Source organism: Podarcis raffonei, chromosome 9, assembly GCF_027172205.1.
Source record: "Podarcis raffonei isolate rPodRaf1 chromosome 9, rPodRaf1.pri, whole genome shotgun sequence".
Classification (NCBI taxonomy): Eukaryota; Metazoa; Chordata; class Lepidosauria; order Squamata; family Lacertidae; genus Podarcis; species Podarcis raffonei.
This window is the reverse complement of record NC_070610.1, coordinates 64,866,177-64,890,377: the sequence shown is the minus strand read 5'-3', so window position 1 is coordinate 64,890,377 and position 24,201 is coordinate 64,866,177. Positions and strand designations below refer to the sequence as shown.

Sequence of the window (24,201 nt, the reverse complement as noted above, 5' to 3'; positions counted from 1 at the left end):
AGAGGCACAGGACATTGTCTGCGCTACTGAATCCAAGGCTGGCCAGCAGTGGCTAGAGAACAGCAACATTTTCAAGCTAGCGTTAAAAAGTACCGTAACAAATCCGGAAAACAAGTGAGCTCCAACCCAGTTTTGTTTCGTGAGAATGACGTCTAAGAAACAGAAGCATTCTTTTAAGCTAGTCTTGCTTCTTTGCAAACAGAAGCCCTGAAAAGGGCTGCCTTTTATTTTAAAAACACACACACACTTAAATCTAATTAGTCGCAGAAATGGCTTTAGAGTGCATCTCACTCTCCTACCAAACCTATTAACTTTGATGACAGTCATCTTTAAGGCATATTTCTCCCAGGCTCCCGTTAGCATTCCAGAGTTTTAGGCATGCATGTAAGCACAGCATCCTTTTTTCAATAGGATAATACACAGCAGAGGCCTGATTTAATGCGGACGAAGCTAGCTGCTCCATGCTTAAAAATTTCCCCAGCGTTCACAGGCTCTGCTGCAATGCTGTAAATCTGCTTTGTGCAACCAGCTAGCACACCAATGGTCTGAAACATTGAATTTGCAAGCTACACATTGTATATGGAGGAGAAAAAAGGAACACTAACCTGGTGAAGAATGCAGCACTGCTTATAAAGGAGATTTCGTCAGCTAAATCCATCTCCTCCGAGCGCAAACTGTCCGTTAAATGGACCCTAACGCAGGGAATTCCATCTGACAGTCTTGGCTGCGGCACCAAGCATGCTGGAGAAGATCCTTCTTGCTTGCACTTTGCAACCTAGAGAAACAAAGTAAAAGGGGGGGGGGACATGGGTAAGGGGCAGAGAAATCTTCCCAGCTCATTTGCAGCAGGCAGGCTGGGGTTGGTTTTTTTTAAAAAATAAATAAAATGATACAGTGCCATGAATTCACAGCAAATAGTGAGTCAGCATTTCCACCCCCCGTACCCAATGGATGAAAAACCCAACCTCCTGCTGTAAGGCAATGGTTAAAAAAAAAGCAAGCACAAATCTGTAGTGATGAGAGTCCAACAGGAACCTCACAGCACATTGAAGCAAAGTGTAAAAAAATAAAATAAAGCTGGGAATGTACACAAGAACCATGATGTCACAGCAGGCGCAATTAAGGCTTTTTGTGTGTTCCCTTTCTATTACTGCCTCACAATAATCTTACCCAAATCATGAGGTGGTTTTAAAAAATACGATAATGATTGTGTAGCTCATAAGCTACAGAGAGCTCAGACTGCCAAGGCAGAAATAATGCCATACAATTAGTGGTTCAAGCAATTATGTACATTATGTCGGCAGGGGCGCTGAACAGCTTAATAACAGCAACTCAGCTATATTTATGGCACCGTAACAAGTAAAACCATCAAAACCATTTGATGTATGTGACTCTCTTATTTAATTTGCACATTTAGGCCATTATCTTTATGCAACTCGTATGTTTACATCTCCTTCTTCTGCTTATGTAACACCTACCGTTACGCAAGAGGAAGTGTTAGAACAGCTTCACCAGCAATAAAACAAATATGCAGGACATGTGAGGATCATAGAAGTTGGCACAGGGAAATTACGTGACACGCACCAATGGCAACCCCCCCCCCAAGTATGAGCACCCCAAAACTTGCAGGCACAAGCGGTGTTCAAAGCAGGACTGCGTTTAACCACCCCGAGAACATCATGAACACAAGCCATCACAAATACCCAACAGAAAAAGGACGTCTGGAGGGGCCGTCACTTTCCCACTGTCATGGGGGGAAAGTAATCGGCTCTCTTGGCAGATGCTAACAGCAAAGTGAGAGATTTCTCTAAGCTGCTGTTGCTTCTTGATGGAGCAATGCCTGCTCAAGTTACCCCCTCTGCCTCCATAAAGGTTTATGTAAGTCGAGTGGCTGTCCCAGCTTGAACTGCTCCCTGGGTGACCCTTTAGAGATGAGATCTTTATCAAAGAAATGTAAAGTATTGCACTTGGGCAAAAAAAATGAGAGGCACAAATACAAGATGGGTGACACCTGGCTTGAGAGCAGTACATGTGAAAAGGATCTAGGAGTCTTGGTTGACCACAAAGTTGACATGAGCCAAGAGTGTGACGCGGCAGCGAAAAAAGCCAATGCAATTCTGGGCTGCATCAATAGGAGTATAGCATCTAGATCAAGGGAAGTAATAGTGCCACTGTATTCTGCTCTGGTCAGACCTCACCTGGAGTACTGTGTCCAGTTCTGGGCGCCACAGTTCAAGAAGGACACTGACAAACTGGAACGTGTCCAGAGGAGGGCAACCAAAATGGTCAAAGGCCTGGAAACGATGCCTTATGAGGAACGGCTAAGGGAGCTGGGCATGTTTAGCCTGGAGAAGAGGAGGCTAAGGGGTGATATGATAGCCATGTTCAAATATATAAAAGGATGTCACATAGAGGAGGGAGAAAGGTTGTTTTCTGCTGCTCCAGAGAAGCGGACCCGGAGCAATGGATCCAAACTTCAAGAAAGAAGATTCCACCTAAACATTAGGAAGAACTTCCTGACAGTAAGAGCTGTTCGACAGTGGAATTTGCTGCCAAGGAGTGTGGTGGAGTCTCCTTCTTTGGAGGTCTTTAAGCAGAGGCTTGACAACCATATGTCAGGAGTGCTCTGATGGTGTTTCCTGCTTGGCAGGGGGTTGGACTCGATGGCCCTTGTGGTCTCTTCCAACTCTATGATTCTATTCTAAGACCTATTTATCCACCAGAGAAGGCCACAGAGGCAAAAACACACAACCTTATTCCATTCATCCACCAAGCTTTCAGACCCTTGGTTCATCTAGCTCATGGGTAGGCAAACTAAGGCCCAGGGACCAGATCCAGCCCAATCGCCTTCTAAATCCGGCCCGCGGACAGTCCAGGAATCAGCGTGTTTTTACATGAGTAGAATATGTCCTTTGATTTAAAATGCACCAATGGGTTATTTGTGGGGCATAGGAATTCGTTCATTTTTTTTCAAAATTACAAAATATAGCCTGGCCCCCACAAGGTCTGAGGGACAGTGGACCGGCCCCCTGCTGAAAAAGTTTGCTGACCCCTGATCTAGCTCAGGATCCACACGCTAAATCCTTATCAGGATCTGAATCGCAGGATGAATTTGACAGGTGGGCGGGAGCACCCACCTGTCCATACTGCCATAAGGATGTTGCATGACTGAAAGGTGGGCGGGGTAAGCCCAGCTGTCAAAATGCCCTCCCCAGCTTCACCAAGTGTCCTTTCAAGCAGGCTCTCAGCCAGCGGCGTAGGAAGGGGGTGGCGACATTCGCCCTCCTAGGTGTGTAACATCATACTGGGTTCATAAGGAAAGGGCGAACTAATTGTAAAATGACTAACCAATGGGAACCCAAGGGGCAGAGTTAACTGTGTATAAGGTTTAAGCACAGAGGGTTTTTGGGAGGAGTTAGGGTGGTTGAGAAGACAGTCTGGAGTTAGGAGAGAGAGGGAAGATAGGTCTGTGGGTTGGGCTAGTCTGGTGTGAGAGAATTTGTTAACAGGAATCAGACAGTCAGAAGGTATTAGGAAGGTATAGGCCAGTAAAGAAACTAAAGTTAAGATACTGACAGGAATATTATCTGAGAAACCATAAACTTGTTAATGCTTGTAAAATAAATTTGTTTTTTTTTTTTGGTTCACTTTTAACAACTGACTGGACTCAGTGTTTTACCAGAGAGTAACTGGTTGGTGGCAGCGGGAAGCACAGTGGTGGCACAGGGATCAATAAACCGTTAAATGTCCGAGGGCCCTATGTGATCGCCCCAGGGAGGCGGTGAAGGCGGACCGTCCTGGGTGCCCTCACTGAGGGGGTGACATTTGGTGCACTGCCTGCCCATGACTCTCAAGGCTACCCTGAGCCTTCGGGGTAAGGGGGGAGCTGCACCGCTTTGCTGACGCCATTCCCCCTTCCCACTTTGTTTTGACAGCTTGGGGGAGGCTTGGGAGTCACGGGTGTGTGGTGTGCCGAATGTCCCCGGCTGCCTCTGCCCCCGGCTGCAGGGCGTGCGCACTGCTCCAGGCACCTGAGCAGCTATCCCACGCCTGGAAGGGCACCCTCAGGAGCGAGCCTGCTCTGGGCAGCGCAGGCATATGTTCTGCTCTCAGCTCCTCTGAAGAGAGTGGGGAGGCTGTTTCAAACCATGCAAAGCGATTGAAGCCAGGACTTTCCTCATACAAAGCAAATGCTCTACTGCTGGATCTGTGGTCCTTTCCTACATCTGCCAGTCTACCAAGATGGCAATCCCACGCTACATAAAACTCATTGCGATGGTGCCAAGTGAGTTAAAAGCTCTGCCTCTCCGATTTTCCCCCCTTGGCACAGCTGACGTTTTAAACGATCCAGGGTTTATCATCCAACGCTGCATTATGAAGTTCCCCCAAGCTTTTAGGCATCGCTCCAGCCAAGGTGTTAATTTATAGACCGTTTTGGGAAGAACAGGGAAATTCAATGAATTGAACCTAAGTAATCCCTTACCCATTAAGCAGGCCTCCAAGGAGATATTTTGGGCAGCAGCTAAGATATATGAGAGCCCAAACCCGCCACACCCGTTACTGCCCCAGTCGCTGGGTGGCCTCCAGGAAATTCTCACTGTCTCGCCTGCTTTCACAAGAGCTCTGCAAACACAACTAGGAGCCAAAAGACATTGGAGGCTGTGCAAGTTCACTGAATATATATATATATATATATATAGAGAGAGAGAGAGAGAGAGAAAGTGGTCCATCCTAGATAATGGAACATTATTCCACTGTTGTCCATCAGTGAAAGGGCTGCACAGGAACTTGAAAGGAAGCAACAGAAGGCCGAATAAATGGAGCAAGATGCTTCTGAAAACAGGCAGGAGAAACTTCCGGAACCAGGCGGAAAAGTGGGCCACTTGGAGATACTGTCAAGATAAAGGAAGTTATCAGCCGACTACAAAGATCATCATCAGCATAAGTGGGAAAATGTGTTTGGGGCTTTAAAGATTGAAGTCGGCATCTAATTCTAACGCTCCTTCACCAAAATGTATGCCAACAGCCACAGAATTTGCCTAAGAGTTAGTAACAGAGGTGAAGTGATGGTTCTCTCTCTTACTTGTTCTCAGCAGCATGTTTCTTGGGTATAAATATGGGTAAAAAGTCCAGTTGGAGTTTACTTTACTCACCAAACTAATGCCAGTGTCCTGATAAAAGAGGACTTTTCTGAAGTCCATGTATGTCCACCCAAATGGGCCAGAATGCTTCACTGAGAAGCTTGTCCTTCTCCATTTATGGTATTCTGAAACCTAACAGCCACTACACAGAATTACAGCCTAATGAAAGAATTTGGGTGCCTAGTTGACGTTGTTGGCATTGTTACGCAGTGCACGATAAATCATGCAGGAGTGAACAGGTCTTTCGAGGGCAGAAGACAGCTCACATAAACACCATTGACTTCTGCTTCCCTTCATTGTAGTGAAAGGACTGGAAATTAGAAAGTTGGGGGCAGGGCACAGCACTCAACCATGGCGATCTTTTTCAGTCTGCCACCCTTCTTCAGAACCAGCCCAGTGCCACCGGATATGCAAATATTTCTCGTTAGTGTATTTATTTTAAATATTTGCATTCTGCCCCATGCCCAACAGATTCCTGGGTAAACAGCATAAAACACTAACGTATACAATAAAAGGAAATTATATGGGGCCACAGGTAAAAACATGCAGCAGATCAACGCTTCGCACAAATTAAAATGCATGGCAAAAGAGAAATATCCACACCTGTTCTTGGGGGGGGGTGTAACAAAGGTGGATGTATACCTCTTTCGAGAAGGCCTTCCATGACTTCCTGAAATCTGGAAGAAGCTCAGAAGATCAGGGATGAGAAACCTCAGGCTGGGGTAGATGAGGGTGAGAGATGCAGTCTCTCAATCTGGCCCTCCAAACTCTCCACAGCTCACACCCCTTCCCACCCCTGCTTTGCACTGTCCTTGAGCGTTTATCCCTGACTAGACTGTGTCCTTCAACTCTGATAATATAATCCTTGCCTGGATGTAGGATAAAAACATGAGTCTGTGTAGAAACAAGCCTACTGTAGCCGGGTAAATTTAATATTTGGTGCTCTGCCCACTTTTGTTTCTGATATCACTCACTCCTGGTGGGATGCGGCCCCAGGCAGATCACCTAGAAGGAAATGTGGCCCTCCGGCTGGAAAAGTTTTCCAACCCCTGAAGTAGATATTCTAGTCCAGGGTCAGGGAGATGTTGTTGAACTACGACTCCCATCATCCTTGATTACTGGCCATTGACTTAGATGGATGGGAGTCCAACATCATCTGGAAGTCCACAGGTTCCACTTAACCTACCCAACTTGAAATCTTGCCTTGAAATCTATCACTTGTTGTTGTTTAGTCGTTTAGTCCTGTCCGACTCTTCGTGACCCCATGGACCAGAGCACGCCAGGCACTCCTGTCTTCCACTGCCTCCTGCAGTTTGGTCAAACTCATGCTGGTAGCTTCACAAACACTGTCCAACCATCTCGTCCTCTGTCGTCCCCTTCTCCTTGTGCCCTCCATCTTCCCCAACATCAGTGCTTCTGGCTTAATTCTCATGATGGTGTACCTCCACCAGGGTTCTCATGGTTCTTCCATTTCCTACACATTCTCAACTGGCAGGAAGCCCCAGATTCAACTGAATTTCTGGCATCTCCAGTTTCAAAGGCCCAGGTGCCAGGTGATGGGAAATATTCTTTCTGCCTGAGATCCAGGGGAGCTGCTGCCAGTTAGAGCTGGTAATGCTAGTCTGGGTGACCTGGCATAAGGAACCTTCCTACGTTCCTAAGTGTGGGTTTCAGATTTCTCAAAAGTGAGGCCTTCAGTTGTTGTTGTTGTTGTCATCTGTCTGTCTCGAGAGACAATAGAGTGCGCCTCCAGGGGTGAAGTCTAACCACTGTGTTAGCTGCATTGAAGTGATCTCCCCAGGGCAGTGTGTATGGAGGTCCTGGGCTGCCCAGATGACAGGACTCCCTTCTTGGCCATGCTGATGTAGTCCAAAGGAAAGCAAAGCAATACATTTGGAACCAGCTTGGCTGCTGGAAGGTGCCATCCAAATGCCTTAGGGACTCTATTCCAGATTTACTCCTTAACCCTATAGACAGCATCTTAAAAAGCAGAGACATCACCTTGCCAACAAGCTATGGTTTTCCCAGTAGCAATGTATGGAAGTGAGAGCTGGACCATTAAGAAGGATGATCACCGAAGAATTGATGCTTTTGAATTATGGTGCTGGAGGAGACTCTTGAGAGTCCCATGGACTGCAAAAAGATCAAACCACTCCATTCTTAAGGAAATCAGCCCTGAGTGCTCACTGGAAGGACAGATCCTGAAGCTGAGGCTCCAATACTTTGGCCACCTCATGAGAAGAGAAGACTCTCTGGGAAAGACCCTGATGTTGGGAAAGATGGAGGGCACAAGGAGAAGGGGACGACAGAGGACGAGATGGTTGGACAGTGTTCTTGAAGCTACCAGCATGAGTTTGACCAAACTGCTGGAGGCAGTGGAAGACAGAAGAGCCTGGCGTGCTTTGGTCCATGGGGTCATGAAGAGTCGGACATGACTAAACGACTAAACAACAACAACTTTACTTCTCCTGAAGATATCTGGCAAGGCAATGGAGGTTTAGGATCAGAGTTTTCATTCTCCAAAAGGGCTCCCTTCCCAGCTTGATGAGCCCCATCTGCCCCTCATTTCCCTCTACAGCATGTGAAGTAATTGCCTTCTTGACCATTGGACCCACTATTGGCCTCATCCACTCAATCCACCAGTCTGTCTTTGCATACAGGGGAAAATGCAAGCTCAAAACTACTGGTGTAACTCATTGAACCACCTTTTGCCAAGTCTCCCTCCCTCACTGCCCTCGTCTCTCCAACCAGGAAAAATCAACGAATAACGTCATTGGAATGACTGCAATCTGAGCTTAAGCAAAGAACGGGAATTGTTACAAAATAAGGGGAATCATGAGGAAGATGAAATTCAAAGAATTAAAGAGATTAAATAATTGCTTTCTTTTCTGCAGAGCTGAGATGAAAGGAGAAAGCCATATATTTTGACAGTATGCTATTAAAGTATTTGGAAACAAAACAGTCACACAACTGTAGCCAGCATATTAAACGCCTCCCCTTTATACACTGTAATAAAAGCTTGAAAGTATACAGGACTCATCCGAGAACATAAAAGGCGGCATTACGCACACTATTTGACAGTAACCTTTATGCGATTTGCTCCATTATTGATAATGGCAGATTCATGTTTGCACAGGACTTTGGTAGTCAAATACTTTTGTGTGTGTTGCGCGGGAGTCCAGACTGACAGCCCATTCCACTTCTGTGAATCTGTCGCTCTCACCCTGTCCACTCCTACTCCCTGCTGGTTTCCAAAACGGCAACGATTAGTCAGGGTTTTGTTACTTGGCAAAAACCCTTGCCGTTTCTAAGCTGGTTTTACCTTACAGTATTTCTAAGAGCCCTCCTGGGAGAGCAAAAGGGGTTCCATGCTGTTAAAGTGCCGATTCTTACAATGTCCAAAGAGAAGAGTACAAAGGAAAAATCTCAATGTGACGGAGCAGCTTTGAGAGCAGTTCTTTTCAAGATATTTTGGTGCAGCCACTGTGCACATGCAAGGCACACATGTGCACACACCAGGACTACATACTGAAGACACGTGATGCACAAGCCTTGCTGAAGCCAAGCAGGTCTGGGGTCTGGTTTTAGAGCACAGGGCACACGGGTTCAGGTATGGGAATATAATTTGACATTCTAAGATTTATGGCTTTACTTTTCACATTTTGCTTCAAAAAGTTAAAATATCGGCAAGATTCCAGCCTTTAAGGTTGTGAATTTAAACCTGAAGCAGTGTGGGCAATTCATGTTGAAATCTTGGGTGCCAGAGAGCAGGCAGGTTAGGATTTCCTGTGATCCTTGCCCTTCCTTACACAGCATAACATTGTACAAATGAGGCATAATTTATACTGGTATGATAACTAAACTGTTATTGGAGTGGATTTGAGATTCCACTGCCCCTCTCAGTCCCATTCACTGTTGCACAATATCAGCAGCAACCCTGAACTTCCATGTATCTCTTGCTGTGCTGGGAAAAATTATGAAAGACTCATCAGAAAAGCTGGAGATTGGCAGAGTCCATTTCCTTTATTAACATTGACTCTAGCCTAAACAAAAAGAAGCACGGTAGAAAGTGATAACCAAAGGTTTTTTTTATTACAGGCAATGAAGCTTACAGAAGAGTGTCTGTGTGTGTGTGTGCGCGTGCGTGTGTGTGTGCACGCGTGCACACACCTCTACCTCAATCTCAGCAGGTCATCGAACGTTCACACATGAACAATTCTGGGACAGGTGGGGGTTTGTGTTCCTAAATATTATTGCCAGGCAATCTATTTCAAATACAAACAAGCAATCTTTAATGGTTAGCAATGGTAACCCTGATTTAAAAAATATAGGTCTTTGGTTGCTTATCCATCATGGTTAATGGAAATGTTTTCTTCGTCTCTGTGTCATTTTAGCTAAATAGCTCGATGATGAGCAACTTCCAAGACAGTAAGAGCAAGTATAAAGGGGAACCTTGATGAGCATGATTTACTCGTGCCCAAGGTCACAATCTCCCCCACAGGCATGTGTACGCACTTTCGCACAAGGACATCCAAATGAGGCTGCCCTTTTGAAAATACCCTAAAAAGAAGGGAAATGCATGTAATAGGAGAATTCTCATATCCAAGAAATGACTTAACTCGGACTGTGTGCCAGTTAAATAAATCTTGGTCAGTTCATTAGGCTTAGTATAAGTGATCAAGCATGCTGGTGCAGTTAGAAAATTATGGCAGCTCAGCTGTTTCCAACTCCTGCTGCTGCCTTAACACCCAGAGCCAAGCCATGTTTGGTTGACTGTAATCCACAGACCCAGGCTTGCAGTTTTACTCACTACAGATAACCATTAACTGACACTAAGGTTTGGTTTTCCCCTGATCCTAGCTCAGCGTAGGGAACTTGGTGCCCTCTAGACTACCACTCAAAGGACGTGGGTGGCACTGTGGGTTAAACCACAGAGCCCAGGACTTGCCGATCAGAAGATCGGCAGTTCGAATCCCCGCGACGGGGTGAGCTCCCATTGCTCAGTCCCTGCTCCTGCCATCCTAGCAGTTCGAAAGCACGTCAAAGTGCAAGTAGATAAATAGGTACCACTCCGGCGGGAAGGTAAACGGCGTTTCCGTGCGCTGCTCTGGTTCGCCAGAAGCGGCTTAGCCATGCTGGCCACATGACCTGGAAGCTGTACGCCGGCTCCCTCGGCCAATAAAGCGAGATGAGCGCTACAGCCCCAGAGTCGGTCACGACTGGACCTAATGGTCAGGGGTCCCTTTACCTTTAGACTACCACTCATCACTGACTATTGGCCACACTCAATGGGAAGAATAGAAATTGCAATCTGCTAACAATGGAGGGCCACAGGTTCCTCACCTGTTTCAGCAGATGATGCCAGGAACTGAAACTGGGACCATGCAAAGCATGTGCTCTCCCAGAGCATTTATTGAGTAGTCATCATAGAATCATAACGTTGGAAAGGACCCTGGGGGTCATCAAGTCCAACCCCCTGCAATGCATGAACCTCAACTAAAGCATCCATGACAGATGGCCATCCAACCTCTGCTTAAAAACCTCCAAGGAAGGAGAGTCCACAACCTCCCAAGGGAGACTGTTCCACTGTTGAAAAGCTCTTGACTGTTGAAATGTTCTTCCTGAAGTTTAGTCAGAATCTCCTTGTTTGTAACTTGAAGCCATTGGTTTGAGTCCTACTCTCTGGAGCAGCAGAAAACAAGCTTGTTTCCTCTTCCATGTAACAGCCCTTGAGATTTGAAGATGGCTATCATATCTCTCCTCTCAGTGTCCTTTTTTCAAGGCTAAACGTACCCTGCTCCTTCAACCGTTCCTCATAAGGCTTGGTTTCCAGACCCCTGATCATCTTGTTCATTTTTCTCTGCTCTTGTTCACATCCTTCTAAAACTGTGGCACCCAGAACTGGATGCAGTAGTCCAGGTGTGGTCTGACCAAGGCAGAATAGAGTGCTTATTTGCTTGCACAAAGCTTACGCTGAGGCTAGATTATATCCAGTCTTTACTGAGCATTTGCTTGGGATAGTTTACAGGTTGGTCATATGATGATGAGCATCCATCCTTGAAAGATGTTTATACATCTTTCCGTTTATTCACCCCACACTTTGCAATGCATTTCCCCTTCACTTCCCAAACCATAAAAAGTCCAAATTGGTCCACTTTAATTCTGCAAACCTAACATTCTGGCATGCACAAAGCAGTGACAGTCTGGAGACCCCCTAAGAAGAGACATTTCTTGTTCGGTCTTACATAAGATACAATGCCTATTTTTGGTGCTTTCCATCTGAAGTTGTACTCCTTTCAAAGATCTGCTGCCTAATTAAATTACAGGTAGCATATTGAGTTGATCAAAATGCGTTTCAACTCATCCATCAAAGAAACGATTGAACTCTAGTTTGCTGTTTTTAACGACTCTAAGAATGGTCAATGAGGACAAACTCCTTACAGTTCATAGAGTGCATCACAACTTGGCAGTTACCGGTAAGTCCCTAAACATTTATTTTTATATTGTGTTATGGCAAGTAGAATTGACATATGCTCACGTTGCATCATAAACTAAAACGCAACTCAGTGTGCATTTGTTGTTCTTAGACATGCAATGAGTCTGTTGTCACAATGAACCTTCACAGTAGAGTTCTCCAATCAAATGCTCTAAGTGCTTTGTGGGGTATTTTCAGCGTGCCTCCGCACTGCCTCCAAAAAGAGTCAAACAGAGGAAGCTGGAAGGTTCAAGGTCAAGGCCAAGATCTGGGGGGAAAGGTCAACTACCTTTTGCCCTGCTAAAAATCTTCTTCACAGTTCTGCCCATGTGTGTAGCTAAGCAAACAACAGAAAACCTTTTCTACCACTGACAGTCTCCCTTCACTTCCTTCAGCATGACCCAATCAAATGGGCGAATTGCCTTCTACAGATTGCCCAAAGAAAGAAGTATACATTCTCACTGAAAGAGGAAATGAACTATTTAGATAAACTAAAGAATGGCTACCTGGTGGATGTGTGTGTGTGTGTTTGTGTGTGTATTGGGTGTGGCAAGCTGCTTTTTGCCAATGCTGTGAAATCTCTAAGGCAGAAAGCCTGGCTATGCACCAGGGTTGCAAATGAACCAAAGGGCTAACTGCCCTTATAAGACCACAATCCCCAAATGGCACGTTGCATGCAAGAAAGCCAGAGTCACACCTCTCCGACTGCATACATGTCAAACATTTAAAACACATTGCTTTCCCCAAAGATTTGTAGATCTCACAGATCTACAAATTCCCAGCACCCTTAATAAACCAGTTTCCCAGGATTCTTTGGGTGAAGTCATGTACATTAAATTTATGGTGCATCTCTTCCAGGTGAATGCAATGTCTTATTGTGCTCTCCACCCCTTCCTGCCAACTCCCCGTTAAATCCTAGAGCTGCTACTGGGCACGAGGTGGGTAGCATAAAGATGCGTCAATTTAGCCATTTTTCTTCAATGACAGTTCCTTTCGTTACACGAGTCTGCCAAAAGGCCCAAAAAGCACTTTGAGACAGGGGTCATCTGCCTTCTACAAAAAACCCCGGAACTAAACAGTGAATTTTACTCTGCTCTTGGGAGTATAAAAGACACTTAAATTTGCTGAAACAACTGAAGGGAAACATGTACAAAGGGCAGATTTATCTCCCCACATTTTAAAAAATATATAAAAGAAGCCACTGGTCCTGATGTTTCCAAGGAAACAGGATATATAAAAAACTTTTTCCCGAAAGGTCTGGTGGAAGGGGGAAAAGCCTGAGGCTTCTACTAACTTTTGCCAATCTTCTCCTATTCACAACTATTCTTCTTAGCAAGGTCTCAACAGAGGGCTCTGGTTCCTTTCAACTCTGGGACCTCCTTTGTGCATGGTAAGTCTCTGTGCATTCCCACATTTCGCTGGGTTCTTCTATACGGCACAATAAAAGCTGCTTGAGTTCCAGAGTTACACACAAGGATGGGGCAAGTGATGAATAACCAGCGAATTGTTTCTATATCTGACAATCAGACCCGAGTTGACTCAGGTTTCATGTACTGGGAAATGTTAAGTCTCTTGCTCAACTCAGATGACTGGAATATACAAGTGGAGAAATGGGACTTTGTCCCTCCTTCCAGCATTCTAAAAACGGTTTCCTGAGAATGGCATTAATCCATAGAATTAAACTGGCACGTAGCTTGTGTAGAGAAATGGGTGTTGCTGAATGAACTTGGTCAAGGAGGTCAACCTTCCAGGATTTTTGGTCAGATTACAAAACGAAACGTAAACTTGGTTTATACGTAAAACCAGGGGCAGCCTAAGTGGTACCCTCCAGATATTGTTGGACTTCAACTCCCAACATCCTAGATCATTGGACCTGCAGGCCATGGAAGATGGAAGATGGAGTCCAACAAAATCTGGAGGGCACCACGTTACTTATCCTAGCAAGGCATAATAATAATAATAATAATAATAATAATAATAATAATTAATAATAATAATAGTTTCTTCCCGGTTCAGAAAACCGGGCTCAGGGAGGCTAACAACAAATTTAAAACACTTAATTGATGCAACAAATACGGCATAAAATACAGTACAAAACGTGAATAACCATAAATTCAGAATTCAAAAATCATTTTAGTGGAAAAAACCATTCAATAAACATTAGATGATCACCAGGGCTAGATGGCTGAATTAGTCCTATTTTGGCCAGCCAGGAGACCAGGGGAGAATTAGCTGTGGGATCCCAGAGCGGGTAATCTTCATAAAAAGGGGAGGGGGCCATCCAATGAATGTTGGGAGGTTCAAGACATGCAATAGAATGTACTTTTTCACACTATGAGAATCGCCATCACATGATGGTGTGATGGGCAATTAGTCGCTGGCTTAAAAAGGGAATTACGGACGGATTTGTGGAGGACAAGGCTGTCAACACCTATTAGTCATGGTGCCTTCTTCCTACTTCCCCTGCCAGAGGCAATACAGTGGTACCCTGGTTCTCAAACACCTTGGTACTCAACGCCTTGGTTCTCAAACTCCAAAAACCTGGAAGTGTTCCAGTTTTCGAACGTTTTTCAGAAGCCAAACGTCCAATGCGGTTGTCGGCTATTGTTTCTGGGGCACCTGCACCAATCAGAAGCTGTGTCTTGGTTTTCAAACATTTCGGAACAAAATAAGTTTGAGAACCAAGGTACCACTGTATTTGGCGCTTTTGTTTTTGAGGCTTTTGGGGTTAATTTGTTTTTGTGACTGTGTGGAACCCAGTTCAGCTACTGATTGATTGATTGACTGACTGCGGAAATGGATTGATTGACTGCGGAAAAGCCCCCCATCGAAACAATGACTATCATCAGTGCAGGTAAGGAAAAAAAATGTAATTTTTATTTTTATCATCTACAATACTGTCTTATTTATTTTATAGTATGGTACATTGATTATTGCTCGGCCCCAGCTCCTGCCCACCTAGCAGTTCGAAAGCACCTCAAAGTGCGAGTAGATAAATAGGTACCGCTCCGGCGGGAAGGTAAATGGTGTTTCCATGTGCTGCTCTGGTGCTGGCTCACCAGCTGTGGCTTAGTCATGCTGGCCACGTGACCCGGAAGCTGTCTTCGGACAAGCGCCGGCTCCCGGCCTCTTGAGCGAGATGAGCGCGCAACCCCAGTGTCGGTCACGACTGGACCTGTTGGTCAGGGGTACCTTTACCTTGATTATTGCTTTCGTTTTATGGATCAATGGTCTCGTTAGATAATAAAATTCATGTTAAATTGCTGTTTTAGGGGTTGTTTTCAAAAGTCTGGAATGGATTAATCCATTTTGCATTACTTTTAATGGGAAAGCGCGCCTTGGTTTTGGAATGCTTTGGTTTCGGAACGGACTTCCGGAACGGATTAAGTTTGAGAATCAAGGTACCACTGTATAGCAGTTGCTGAGAATCACACGTGGGGAAGAGTGCTGCCGCACTCGTGTCTTGCTTTCGGGCTCCCCATAGCCATCCAGTTGGTGTCTGCGAGAACAGGATGCTGGACTAGGTGGGCCTTTGGCCTGATCCAGAAGGGCTGTTTTTATATTATGTTCTTATGCAAGAAGGGACGCGGGTGGCGCTGTGGGTTAAACCACAGAGCCGAGGACTTGCTGATCAGAAGGTCGGTGGTTCGAATGCCCACGACGGGGTGAGATCCTGTTGCTTGGTCCCTGCTCCTGCCAACCTAGCAGTTCGAAAGCATGTCAAAGTGCAAGTAGATAAATAGGTACTGCTCCAGCGGAAAGGTAAACGGCATTTCCGTGCGCTGCTCTGGTTCACCAGAAGCGGCTTAGTCATGCTGGCCACATGACCCGGAAGCTGTACGCCGGCTCCCTCGGCCAATAAAGCAAGATGAGTGCCGCAACCCCAGAGTCAGGCACGACTGGACCTAATGGTCACGGGTCCCTTTACCTTTTACTTACGCAAAATTACGCCAAGATGCACAAGAATGAAGGAAAGAACCAGAGAACATACCCAATGAGAAGCGAGACAGCACAGCCATCGTGGTTCTCCTGCAGCTGCAAACTGGGCTGCTGGCCAATTTAACAAATGGTTAAAACATCACTGCTACAAGCACACAGTGAACCTGTCAATCCCCAGTCTGCAAAGGGTGCATCAACAATATTTCAAGGCTGGCTCACTTTCCCGGATCAGCTCTCGAGCCGTCAATACAAACATTAGAGGCAGACGCTCTCTTCAGTCTGGGATGGTAAAAGCCTAGCTTGCTTTAATATTCAAGTTCACCGGGTCCAAGGATCTATATGCAGCAGATCCCTATTTTAGCACTCCCGCCCTTATACATTCGCGTGTCGAGGTATCAAGTGCCCCTGGGAACAGGCACCAAAGATAGCATAAATACAACTTTATGAGTACATAACTTGCGAGTACTTGAGCTCTGGGTGCACTGCAGTGGGCGGGGTGTTAAGGCACCAGTGTCAAAACTGAACCAATATCCAAAACAAACATTGATATATGGCAGGGGAATGGCTAAATATCTCCTGTCAATTTGCCAAAGAGCTGGGCATACGTGCTGGAACAGGCCAAGTGTGGAGTACAGCTGGGGTCATATCTAAGGAACCTTCGTTGTTTATCTGGTTCTTCCAAAATATGTGCCTGATTTATCTACTGACTGAAAAGCAATCCTTAATTAGAGCACGCCCCAGTTATGGAAGAAAGCAAAGCTCTCTTGGAGAACATTTGCTGTGGAGGGCAAGGACACCACAAACAAGACTCTCAAAAAGCAACATTAACTCTCTGCTGAAAAACAGTCCACATTTTAAACCAGTTGGTGAGGTTGGGAGGGAGACATATCTGGCAACCCAACATCAAAAAATGTTTACTTTCAAAAGCTCTGCAGAATTTGCAGAGAAGTTGAGGGATTCAGGCTGCCTGTGAGCTTCTGTGCTCTAAGTGTCCAAAATTTGCACAGCTGTTGGTGGACATGCCCAAAGATTAAGGCTTTCTGGGAAAGGATCTATAATGAAATGAAAAAGGTGCTTAAATGCACTTTTGCGAAGAAACCAGAGGCCTTTCTCTTGGGCATGGTAGGCCAATTGGTGTCAAAGAAAGATAGGATGTTTTTTATGTATGCGACAACAGCAGCAAGAGTACTTTTAGCAAAGTACTGGAAGACACAAGAACTACCCACACTGGAAGAATGGCAGACGAAGGTGATTGACTACATGGGACTGGCTGAGATGACCGGCAGAATCCGAGACCAAGGGAAAGAGACGGTGGAAGAAGACTGGAAGAAATTTAAAGTTTACCTTAAGAACTATTGTAAAATTAATGAGTGCTAAAATGTTTTGAGTAATGCAAAATAGAATTGCAGCGATAAACAATTGGACAGGGGAAAAAGGATTTAAAGGAAGTGTCATAAGTAAATAAAATTAGGGGTTGCTGGAAAAATTTAAAACAAGGATGCAGAAAAAGGAGGTATGGGGAAGTCGTTGAAAGAAGGTTTAAGGAAAAGAAGGTTAAGAAATTATATATGTTTATATGTTTGTTTGTTTTTGTATTGTTTTGTATTGTTATTCAATATGTGTTGGAAAATTAATAAAAATTTATTTAAAAAACAAAAACAAAATTTGCACAGCTGATCAAGCATGGCTTGTGCCAGATATTCTGCGCAAACTCCCCCTTCAAACAAAACACGCCTTAAGCCTGCATTTAAATTTAGGGCTCTGGCTTATGTCTCAGAGATGAACTCCACGTGATGCTTTGCCTTGCACACATTTCCCCTGCGTATTTTATGCTTTTACAATACACAGCCACAAAGGTCACAAGAGAAGCCTGGAGTATGGGGGAGAGGGGGATTTTAACACCTTTCCTCTGGGGAGAGGGTGTTTGTTGCAGCTTGAATTTTCTGTTTTTCCTCTACACCCTATCTTTCCCCCCATAATATTGGGAACAACTGGAAGGCTTTTTTTCTTTTTCTTTTTGCAGGAAAACCACTGCAGGGAAATGGTTAAGACGTCCTTCCACCCAGTTAATCTTCCACTGCGAAACATCAGAGGAAAATTGACATATGATTAAGCATCACATGGAGGTGGGAAAAACGTGTCTGAGCTGGACCACAGCCAGCCTGCAGATGGGAGGCCACATGACTGAATGTGTCCAGCAAATAATATTCCACACTGCATTTCCCCATCATGGTCCATAATGCAACAAAAGTCTGATTTTTGGGGGGAAGCAGTTCTGATGCGCAAGAGCTCCAAATCAGCTTTCATGACGCTGCCTGAATTTGTTGCGATCTCATCTGAAAATAGTGACAGTCTGGAAATGCCCAATGCCTTTAAAAGTTGCGCATGCAGAAGAAACGCCTGCAAATTTCAGGTTCATCATCTTCTCAGTTTTCATTTTTTAAAAACGAAAGATCCTCCTAGTCCTTGTGATATCCAAGACACACTTTAAAGTGTTGTGGGCAATGCCTGCTAAGATTTGAAAAGGTGAATAAGCAGTCCTAGTGTTTGGGTGTCGGGCATCAAGAATCCTTCGCAGCTCCTGGCAGCCTCCCCAAATTAAATTATGCAAAACAGCAATTAGTGCAAAGTAAGATGAATTATAATGAGACACGGGTGGCGCTGTGGGTTAAACCACAGAGCCTAGGACTTGCCGAACAGAAGGTTGGCGGTTCGAATCCCCGCGACGGGGTGAGCTCCTGTTGCTCGGTCCCTGCTCCTGCCAACCTAGCAGTTCAAAAGCACGTCAAAGTGCAAGTAGATAAATAGGTACTGCTCTGGCGGGAAAGTAAACCGTGTTTCCGTGCGCTGCTCTGGTTCGCCAGAAGTGGCTTAGTCATGCTGGCCACATGACCCGGAAGCTGTACGCCGGCTCCCTCAGCCACTAAAGCGAGATGAGCGCCGCAACCCCAGAGTCGGTCACAACTGGACCTAATGGTCAGGGGTCCCTTTACCTTTACCTATCAACCACTTGCGAATAAGTGAGATTGCCCAGGGTGTCAGGATGGCACCTGACGTCTCCACCATTTGGAGGTGCATGCCTGGGGATCCTTGGATTTTGACTGTTTTCACACAATAGCAACACATCCTGTGGAATTCTATGCGTTGTATTTTATCTGCACAATCAGAATGAATTTGAGGAACCAAAACATGACTTCCGAGCCATCTGGCCCCAAAATGGCAACAAGGCATTCTGTTTTGGTGACTGTAACCCTGGTTTAAGGAGTCATATGGTGCCCTGCTTATATGTCTGAGTTTCTAACACTACTGACAACAGCCCATTCCAGAGGGTCTCAATCCCATGAGGGGAGAGAATAGGGCTATGCTCATTGGCCGAACCCCCTCCATCGTGGTCCAATCAGCCCTGCCCCAACATCTTCCATAAGCTCTGATTGGAATTCTGCTGCAAGGAGGCTGTTCTACCCTCCACACAATTTAGCATCCTTCCCAGTGCAGATGTTCAGTCCCAGCACATGGAAGGCTGGGCAGCTAGGAATGTGACAGAAGGGGCAGGGCCATGAAAGGTACCCCATTCTCCTTCTTGACACAATGGAGGGAAGGGCTGTAGCTTAGTTGCAGGGCACCTGCTTTGCATGCAGAAGGTCACGGGTTTGATCCCCAGCATCTCCAGGTAGGGCTGGGAAATACTGCTGTCCGAAATTCTGGAGAGATGCTGCCAGTCAGAGAAGACAATACTGGGCTAAATGGACCACTGGTCCAACTCAATACAGTGGTACCTCGGGTTACAGACACTTCAGGTTACAGACTCTGCTAACCCAGAAATAGTACCTCGGGTTAATAACTTTGCTTTAGGATGAGAACAGAAATTGTATAGTGGCGGCGCAGCGGCAGCAGGAGGCCCCATTAGCTAAAGTGTTGCTTCAGGTTAAGAACAGTTTCAGGTTAAGAACGGACCTCCGGAATGAATTAAGTTCTTAACCCGAGGTACCACTGTATAAAACAGAAAAACCTCAATAGGGCTAGTGCCACTAGTCCCAGCGGCCCCAATCGCCTTGGAATTAGTTCAAAAGCACAGCTCCCAATCCTGAAAGATGGAAACAAGCATAAAGAAGAAATGCAGTTCAAAGCAAATGCAGCAATAGGAAAGTATGATGGTGAACACACCAATTTTTCTGTACCTTGTGCCTTGGACTCAGCTTTGGCAGTTCTCTGTCAACACTTGTCCGAATGAGTGACGGTGTCTGCTTGCAGGCAGCCTCCTAGAATGAGACATTACACGCAGTTAACAAAAAAAGGGGGGTGTCGGGGGGGAGTGTGAAATTAGGAACGGCATGCTATTTCTAAGCATGGCTTTGTTCATACAATCTGAAAAACAACTTTGTTTTGTATCACATGTTTTGAATCTAAGTGCTTACATCTTCTCTTTTATGTTATCATTTAAAAAAATAATAAACCTGGATTTGCTAAAAGTGCAAGCGTAACGAAAGGGGGGATGGTGCTAAAAAAAATCAAAAAGTGTATTGTTCTATTCTTTCTGCCTTGGTTCAGACCACACCTGAAGTACTGTGTCCAGTTCTGGGCACCACAATTTAAGAAGGATGTGGACAAGCTGGAATGTGTGCTGAGGAGGGCGACCAAGATGACCAAGGGTCTAGAAACCAAGCCTTATGAGGAACGATTGAGGGAGTTGTGTATGTTTAGCCTGGAAAAGAGGGAGATGGAGAGGAGATATGACAGCCATCTTCAAATATCTGTCAAATGGAGGCCTTTTTTCTCCTGCTCTGGAGGCTAGGGCCTGAACCATGGGTTCAAGTTACAAGAAAGGAGATTCTGACTAAACATCAGGAAGAACTTTCAGACAGCAAGAGCTGTTCGACAGTGGAACAGACTCCCAGGAGAAGTGGTGGACTCTCCTTCCTTGGAGGTTTTTAAGCAGAGGTCGGATGGCCATCTATTATGGATGCCTTAGTTGAAAATCCTGTATTGGATTAGATGGCCCTCAATGTCCCTTCCAACTCTTCAATTCTATGATTCCACGGAAGGGCAAAAGTACAAAGATACAGCGCAGGTCCAAAGTGATAATTACCTCATCCAAAGATTCCCTTTGCAAATAATAAAGATTTATAAAAATGAAAGTATTCTTGAGCTGTGAACGCCATAATTTTTCAGACTATGGTTTCTATATCGTCTTAAATGAGTCAGATATTTGCACATACTGTTGACACTGAGTGACCATGTACCTCAATAGTTGTATGAGATATAAAACCATGCCATTACATTTTTTTAAAAACTGCCATTCGAGCTCTACTTTTAGTTTATGAGGTATCTTCCATAGACTGTCGCACCACATTGCTGGGAGCGAAGTTATGAAGCTGAGAGCTCATAACTGAGGACTGAAGCTGAGGACTGAAAAACAAAAACACATAAGCAGAGCCAAACCAAGGTTTGTTTTCTATACATGTAGAAGCTCAGGCTACAGTGGAACCTCAGTTGTCGAATGCTTCGGAAGTCGAACGTTTCGGTTTTTGAACACTGACAACCGGAAGTGAATGCTTGTTTTCGAACGTGCCTTGGAAGTCGAAAGCCTTCTGAGGTGCATTTCTCCATTTTTCCAACGGATTTTGCCGACCGGCAATTGCACCTCGGTTGTCGAACATTTCGGAAGTCAAACGGTCTTCCAGAACAGATTACGTTTGACAACCAAGGTTCCACTGTATAGTTCTAACCTATGGTTGAGTCTTAGCCACTTCACAGCTTGGGCAGTGATGTTAGAACTGAGCAGGAGTATCAAAGTAAACTCTGTTGACTCATACAGACAGAGAAAGATATTATGCACTTGTTGTGGGAAGGGCTATTTAAAGATTCGTCATCCTTTGAAAGAGATGCCCAAGTGATGACTCTGGTTGACTCATGCACGATAGATGTGGCAGACGATTCCGCCCCTTCCCTGGCAGCTAAAAAGATATCAAAGGTAAAGGACGAAGACGTTGGTAAACTTTCACCTGCAAGGGATTGGACAGCTCTCCCCATCACTCCTTATTTAACAATGTTTTGTTGTCTTATCCTATTTCCACCCCAGTGATCCCTTGGTAAAAATACCCATCTGCTCCATGAAGTATAAACAGATATAGGCCCTATGGGAAGAAAATGTTCTTTTGGAGAGGAAACAGTAATCAAGGAAAACAATTAAGATTTTGTTGGCAGAGCCTTCACATGCTTTTCTTCCAAGTATACTGGCCACATTTATGGCTTTACTGCTGGCATGAACTCTGGTATAGCAGAGGATAATTACTTTACATTGACAGTGCAACAGCAGAGGTGCTTGACACAAAGAGTGGATCACAGGATCACAGAGTTAAGGAAGTTACCCTAGAGATCATGCAGTTCAATTCCCTGCTCAGTTGTCAGGGCTGGAGCCAGACGCAGGTCAGCACGCAAGAAGCAGAGTTTGTTGGTGTGGTTAACCCTTTGTTCAAGGAAACGGCAACACTTCCCAGCAGGCCTTGCCCCTATAGGTAAAAAAGGTAAAGGACCCCTGGACAGTTAAGTCCAGTCAAAGGAGACTATGCGGTTGCGGCGCTCATCGCGGTTTCAGGCCAAGAGAGCCCGCGTTTGTCTGCTTTCCTGGTCATGTAGCCAGCATGACTAAACCACATCTGGCACAACAGGACACCGTGACGAGTGCCAGAGTGCACAGAAACGCCGTTTACCTTCTCGCCACAGTGGTACCTATTTATCTACTTGCACTGGTATGCTCTCGTACTGCTAGGTTGGCAGGAGCTGGGACAGAGCAATGGGAGCTCACCCTGTTGCGGGGATTTGAACCGCCGACCTTCTGATTGGCAAGCCACTCAGTGGTTTAGACCACAGTGCCACCCATGTCCCTATAGGGACACCCCCATACAGCAGTTGCCAGGCCTGAGGGTTCCCCCTCCCTCTGCACTGCTCTAAGACTCCACCTCTGGATGTTGCCCAAGCAGTCTCAAACTACACCTGTGCACCTTTGAATGTGCGTTCTTCAGAGAACGGGGCTAGGGGAGTTTGTTGCAGCAGGAGAGGGACACTCCCGGAATTTTTCAGCAGTCTCTTGACTCCTCCTCCTCTGCATCAGCCTCTGAGTCTGAACTGCTCCTTGCCCCCGGCTCTTCCCGCTCACTAAACCCTGTTGCCCCTTCAGTATCAAGCCCCTTCTCCCTCTGTCCTCTCCTCAGTGTCCCACCACCAATCGCCTGGCTCTGAGGCTTCCTCCTCTGGGGTTTGTTCCCCGGCTGGTGCTTCCCACTATTCCTCTTCATCCAGCCAGTCCCCGACACCAGTGCAAAATTTGCAGTGGAGGCCTGCCTGGCAGATGTTCATCCAATCTCTGCTTAAATGCTTCCAGAGGAGAAGCCACCATCCCAGGCAGTCTGTTCAACTGCTGAACAGCTCTTACACTTAGAGGAGCATCTCCAAATGCGGGATGAGGCACCTGTGAGACTCCAGCTGCCCTCTCCCCAAGCCAGCATGGCCAGCCGTCACAGATAACAGGGGAAGGCCACAGGTCCCCCATCTCTCTCAAAACTTTTCAGCTCAGTATGAATGTTACAGAGTTTCGTTCAGAAATAAGCAGTCAGTAAGTATTAGCATTTTGCTGGATTAGCACCACACCCAAGCCAGTATTTAAAAGGTAAAGGGACCACTGACCGTTAGGCCCACTCGCGGATGACTCTGGGGTTGTGGCGCTCATCTCGTTTTATTGGCCAAGGGAGTCGGCGTACAACTTCCAGGTCATGTGGCCAGCATGACTAATCCGCTTCTGGCGAACCAGAGCAGCGCACGGAAACACGGTTTACCTTCCCGCCAGAGCAGTACCTATTTATCTACTTGCACTTTGACGTGCTTTTGAACTGCTACATGGGCAGGAGCTGAGACCGTACAACGGGAGCTCACTCCGTCACGGGGATTCAAACCGCCGACCTTCCAATCAGCAAGCCCTAGGCTCTGTGGTTTAGACCACAGTGCCACCCACGTCCCTAAGCCAGTATTTAGAGAGTGTTAAAGGAGAAGAGGAATTTAACATTGTATGAAAATCTTAAGATGCCTAAAGCGAAAGGCTTCGAGAGTCTTGCAAGCTCAAGGAGGAGACGCAGAGTTCCAGGGGTTGTGAGCTGGGATGGCAAAGGTCACAGAAGCGGTAATCTTCTCCTATCGGGTTTTCCCGGTTAACGGGGCTGGGGCTTGCTGCCAAAGGACGGCATTGCGTTACAGGATGTAATGACAGCTGGCAGCAAAAGGTCTAAACAGTATGTCTCGAAGGATTGGAAGAGAAGAGGTATGATGAAAATTTAACAGGATCCATTATACACACTCTGGCTTTGGCGTTCTCAACAGACAACTGAAGCATATTAAAATCAAAACTACAGTATTAAAACTGGGGGTGGGGAAATCTAAACCACATGTCACACTTTGAGCACAACATTCCTTTTCCTAATGGAAAAAAAACTACCATGGGACACTGCTATCTTTTACCTCCAGGCTGCTTTCCTGCTCAGAATTTCACCCTTGTTTGCTTTTCTTCCCACAGAGGGGGAAACTATACAGAGACTATATTGAGGGGAGAGACTCCATCAGGCAAGGCCCCTTTCCACCTGTCTTGCTCTACCCTCG

General features: G+C 45.7%; 1 protein-coding gene across 3 annotated transcripts in view; it reads right to left on the bottom strand.

Moving 5' to 3' along the window:
* Nucleotides 1–24,201, bottom strand: part of FAM13A (family with sequence similarity 13 member A) — a 136,497-nt gene that overhangs the window by 87,005 nt on the left and 25,291 nt on the right. For 2 of the 3 annotated variants that reach the window (XM_053404085.1, XM_053404087.1), the window contains 2 exons: nt 19,734–19,814; nt 606–775 (listed from right to left, as the gene is read on the bottom strand). In XM_053404085.1, the coding sequence (XP_053260060.1) occupies nt 606–775; nt 19,734–19,814 (251 nt within the window). The remainder of the gene's footprint in view (nt 1–605; nt 776–19,733; nt 19,815–24,201) is intronic. The other variant, XM_053404086.1, reaches the window with a different exon arrangement.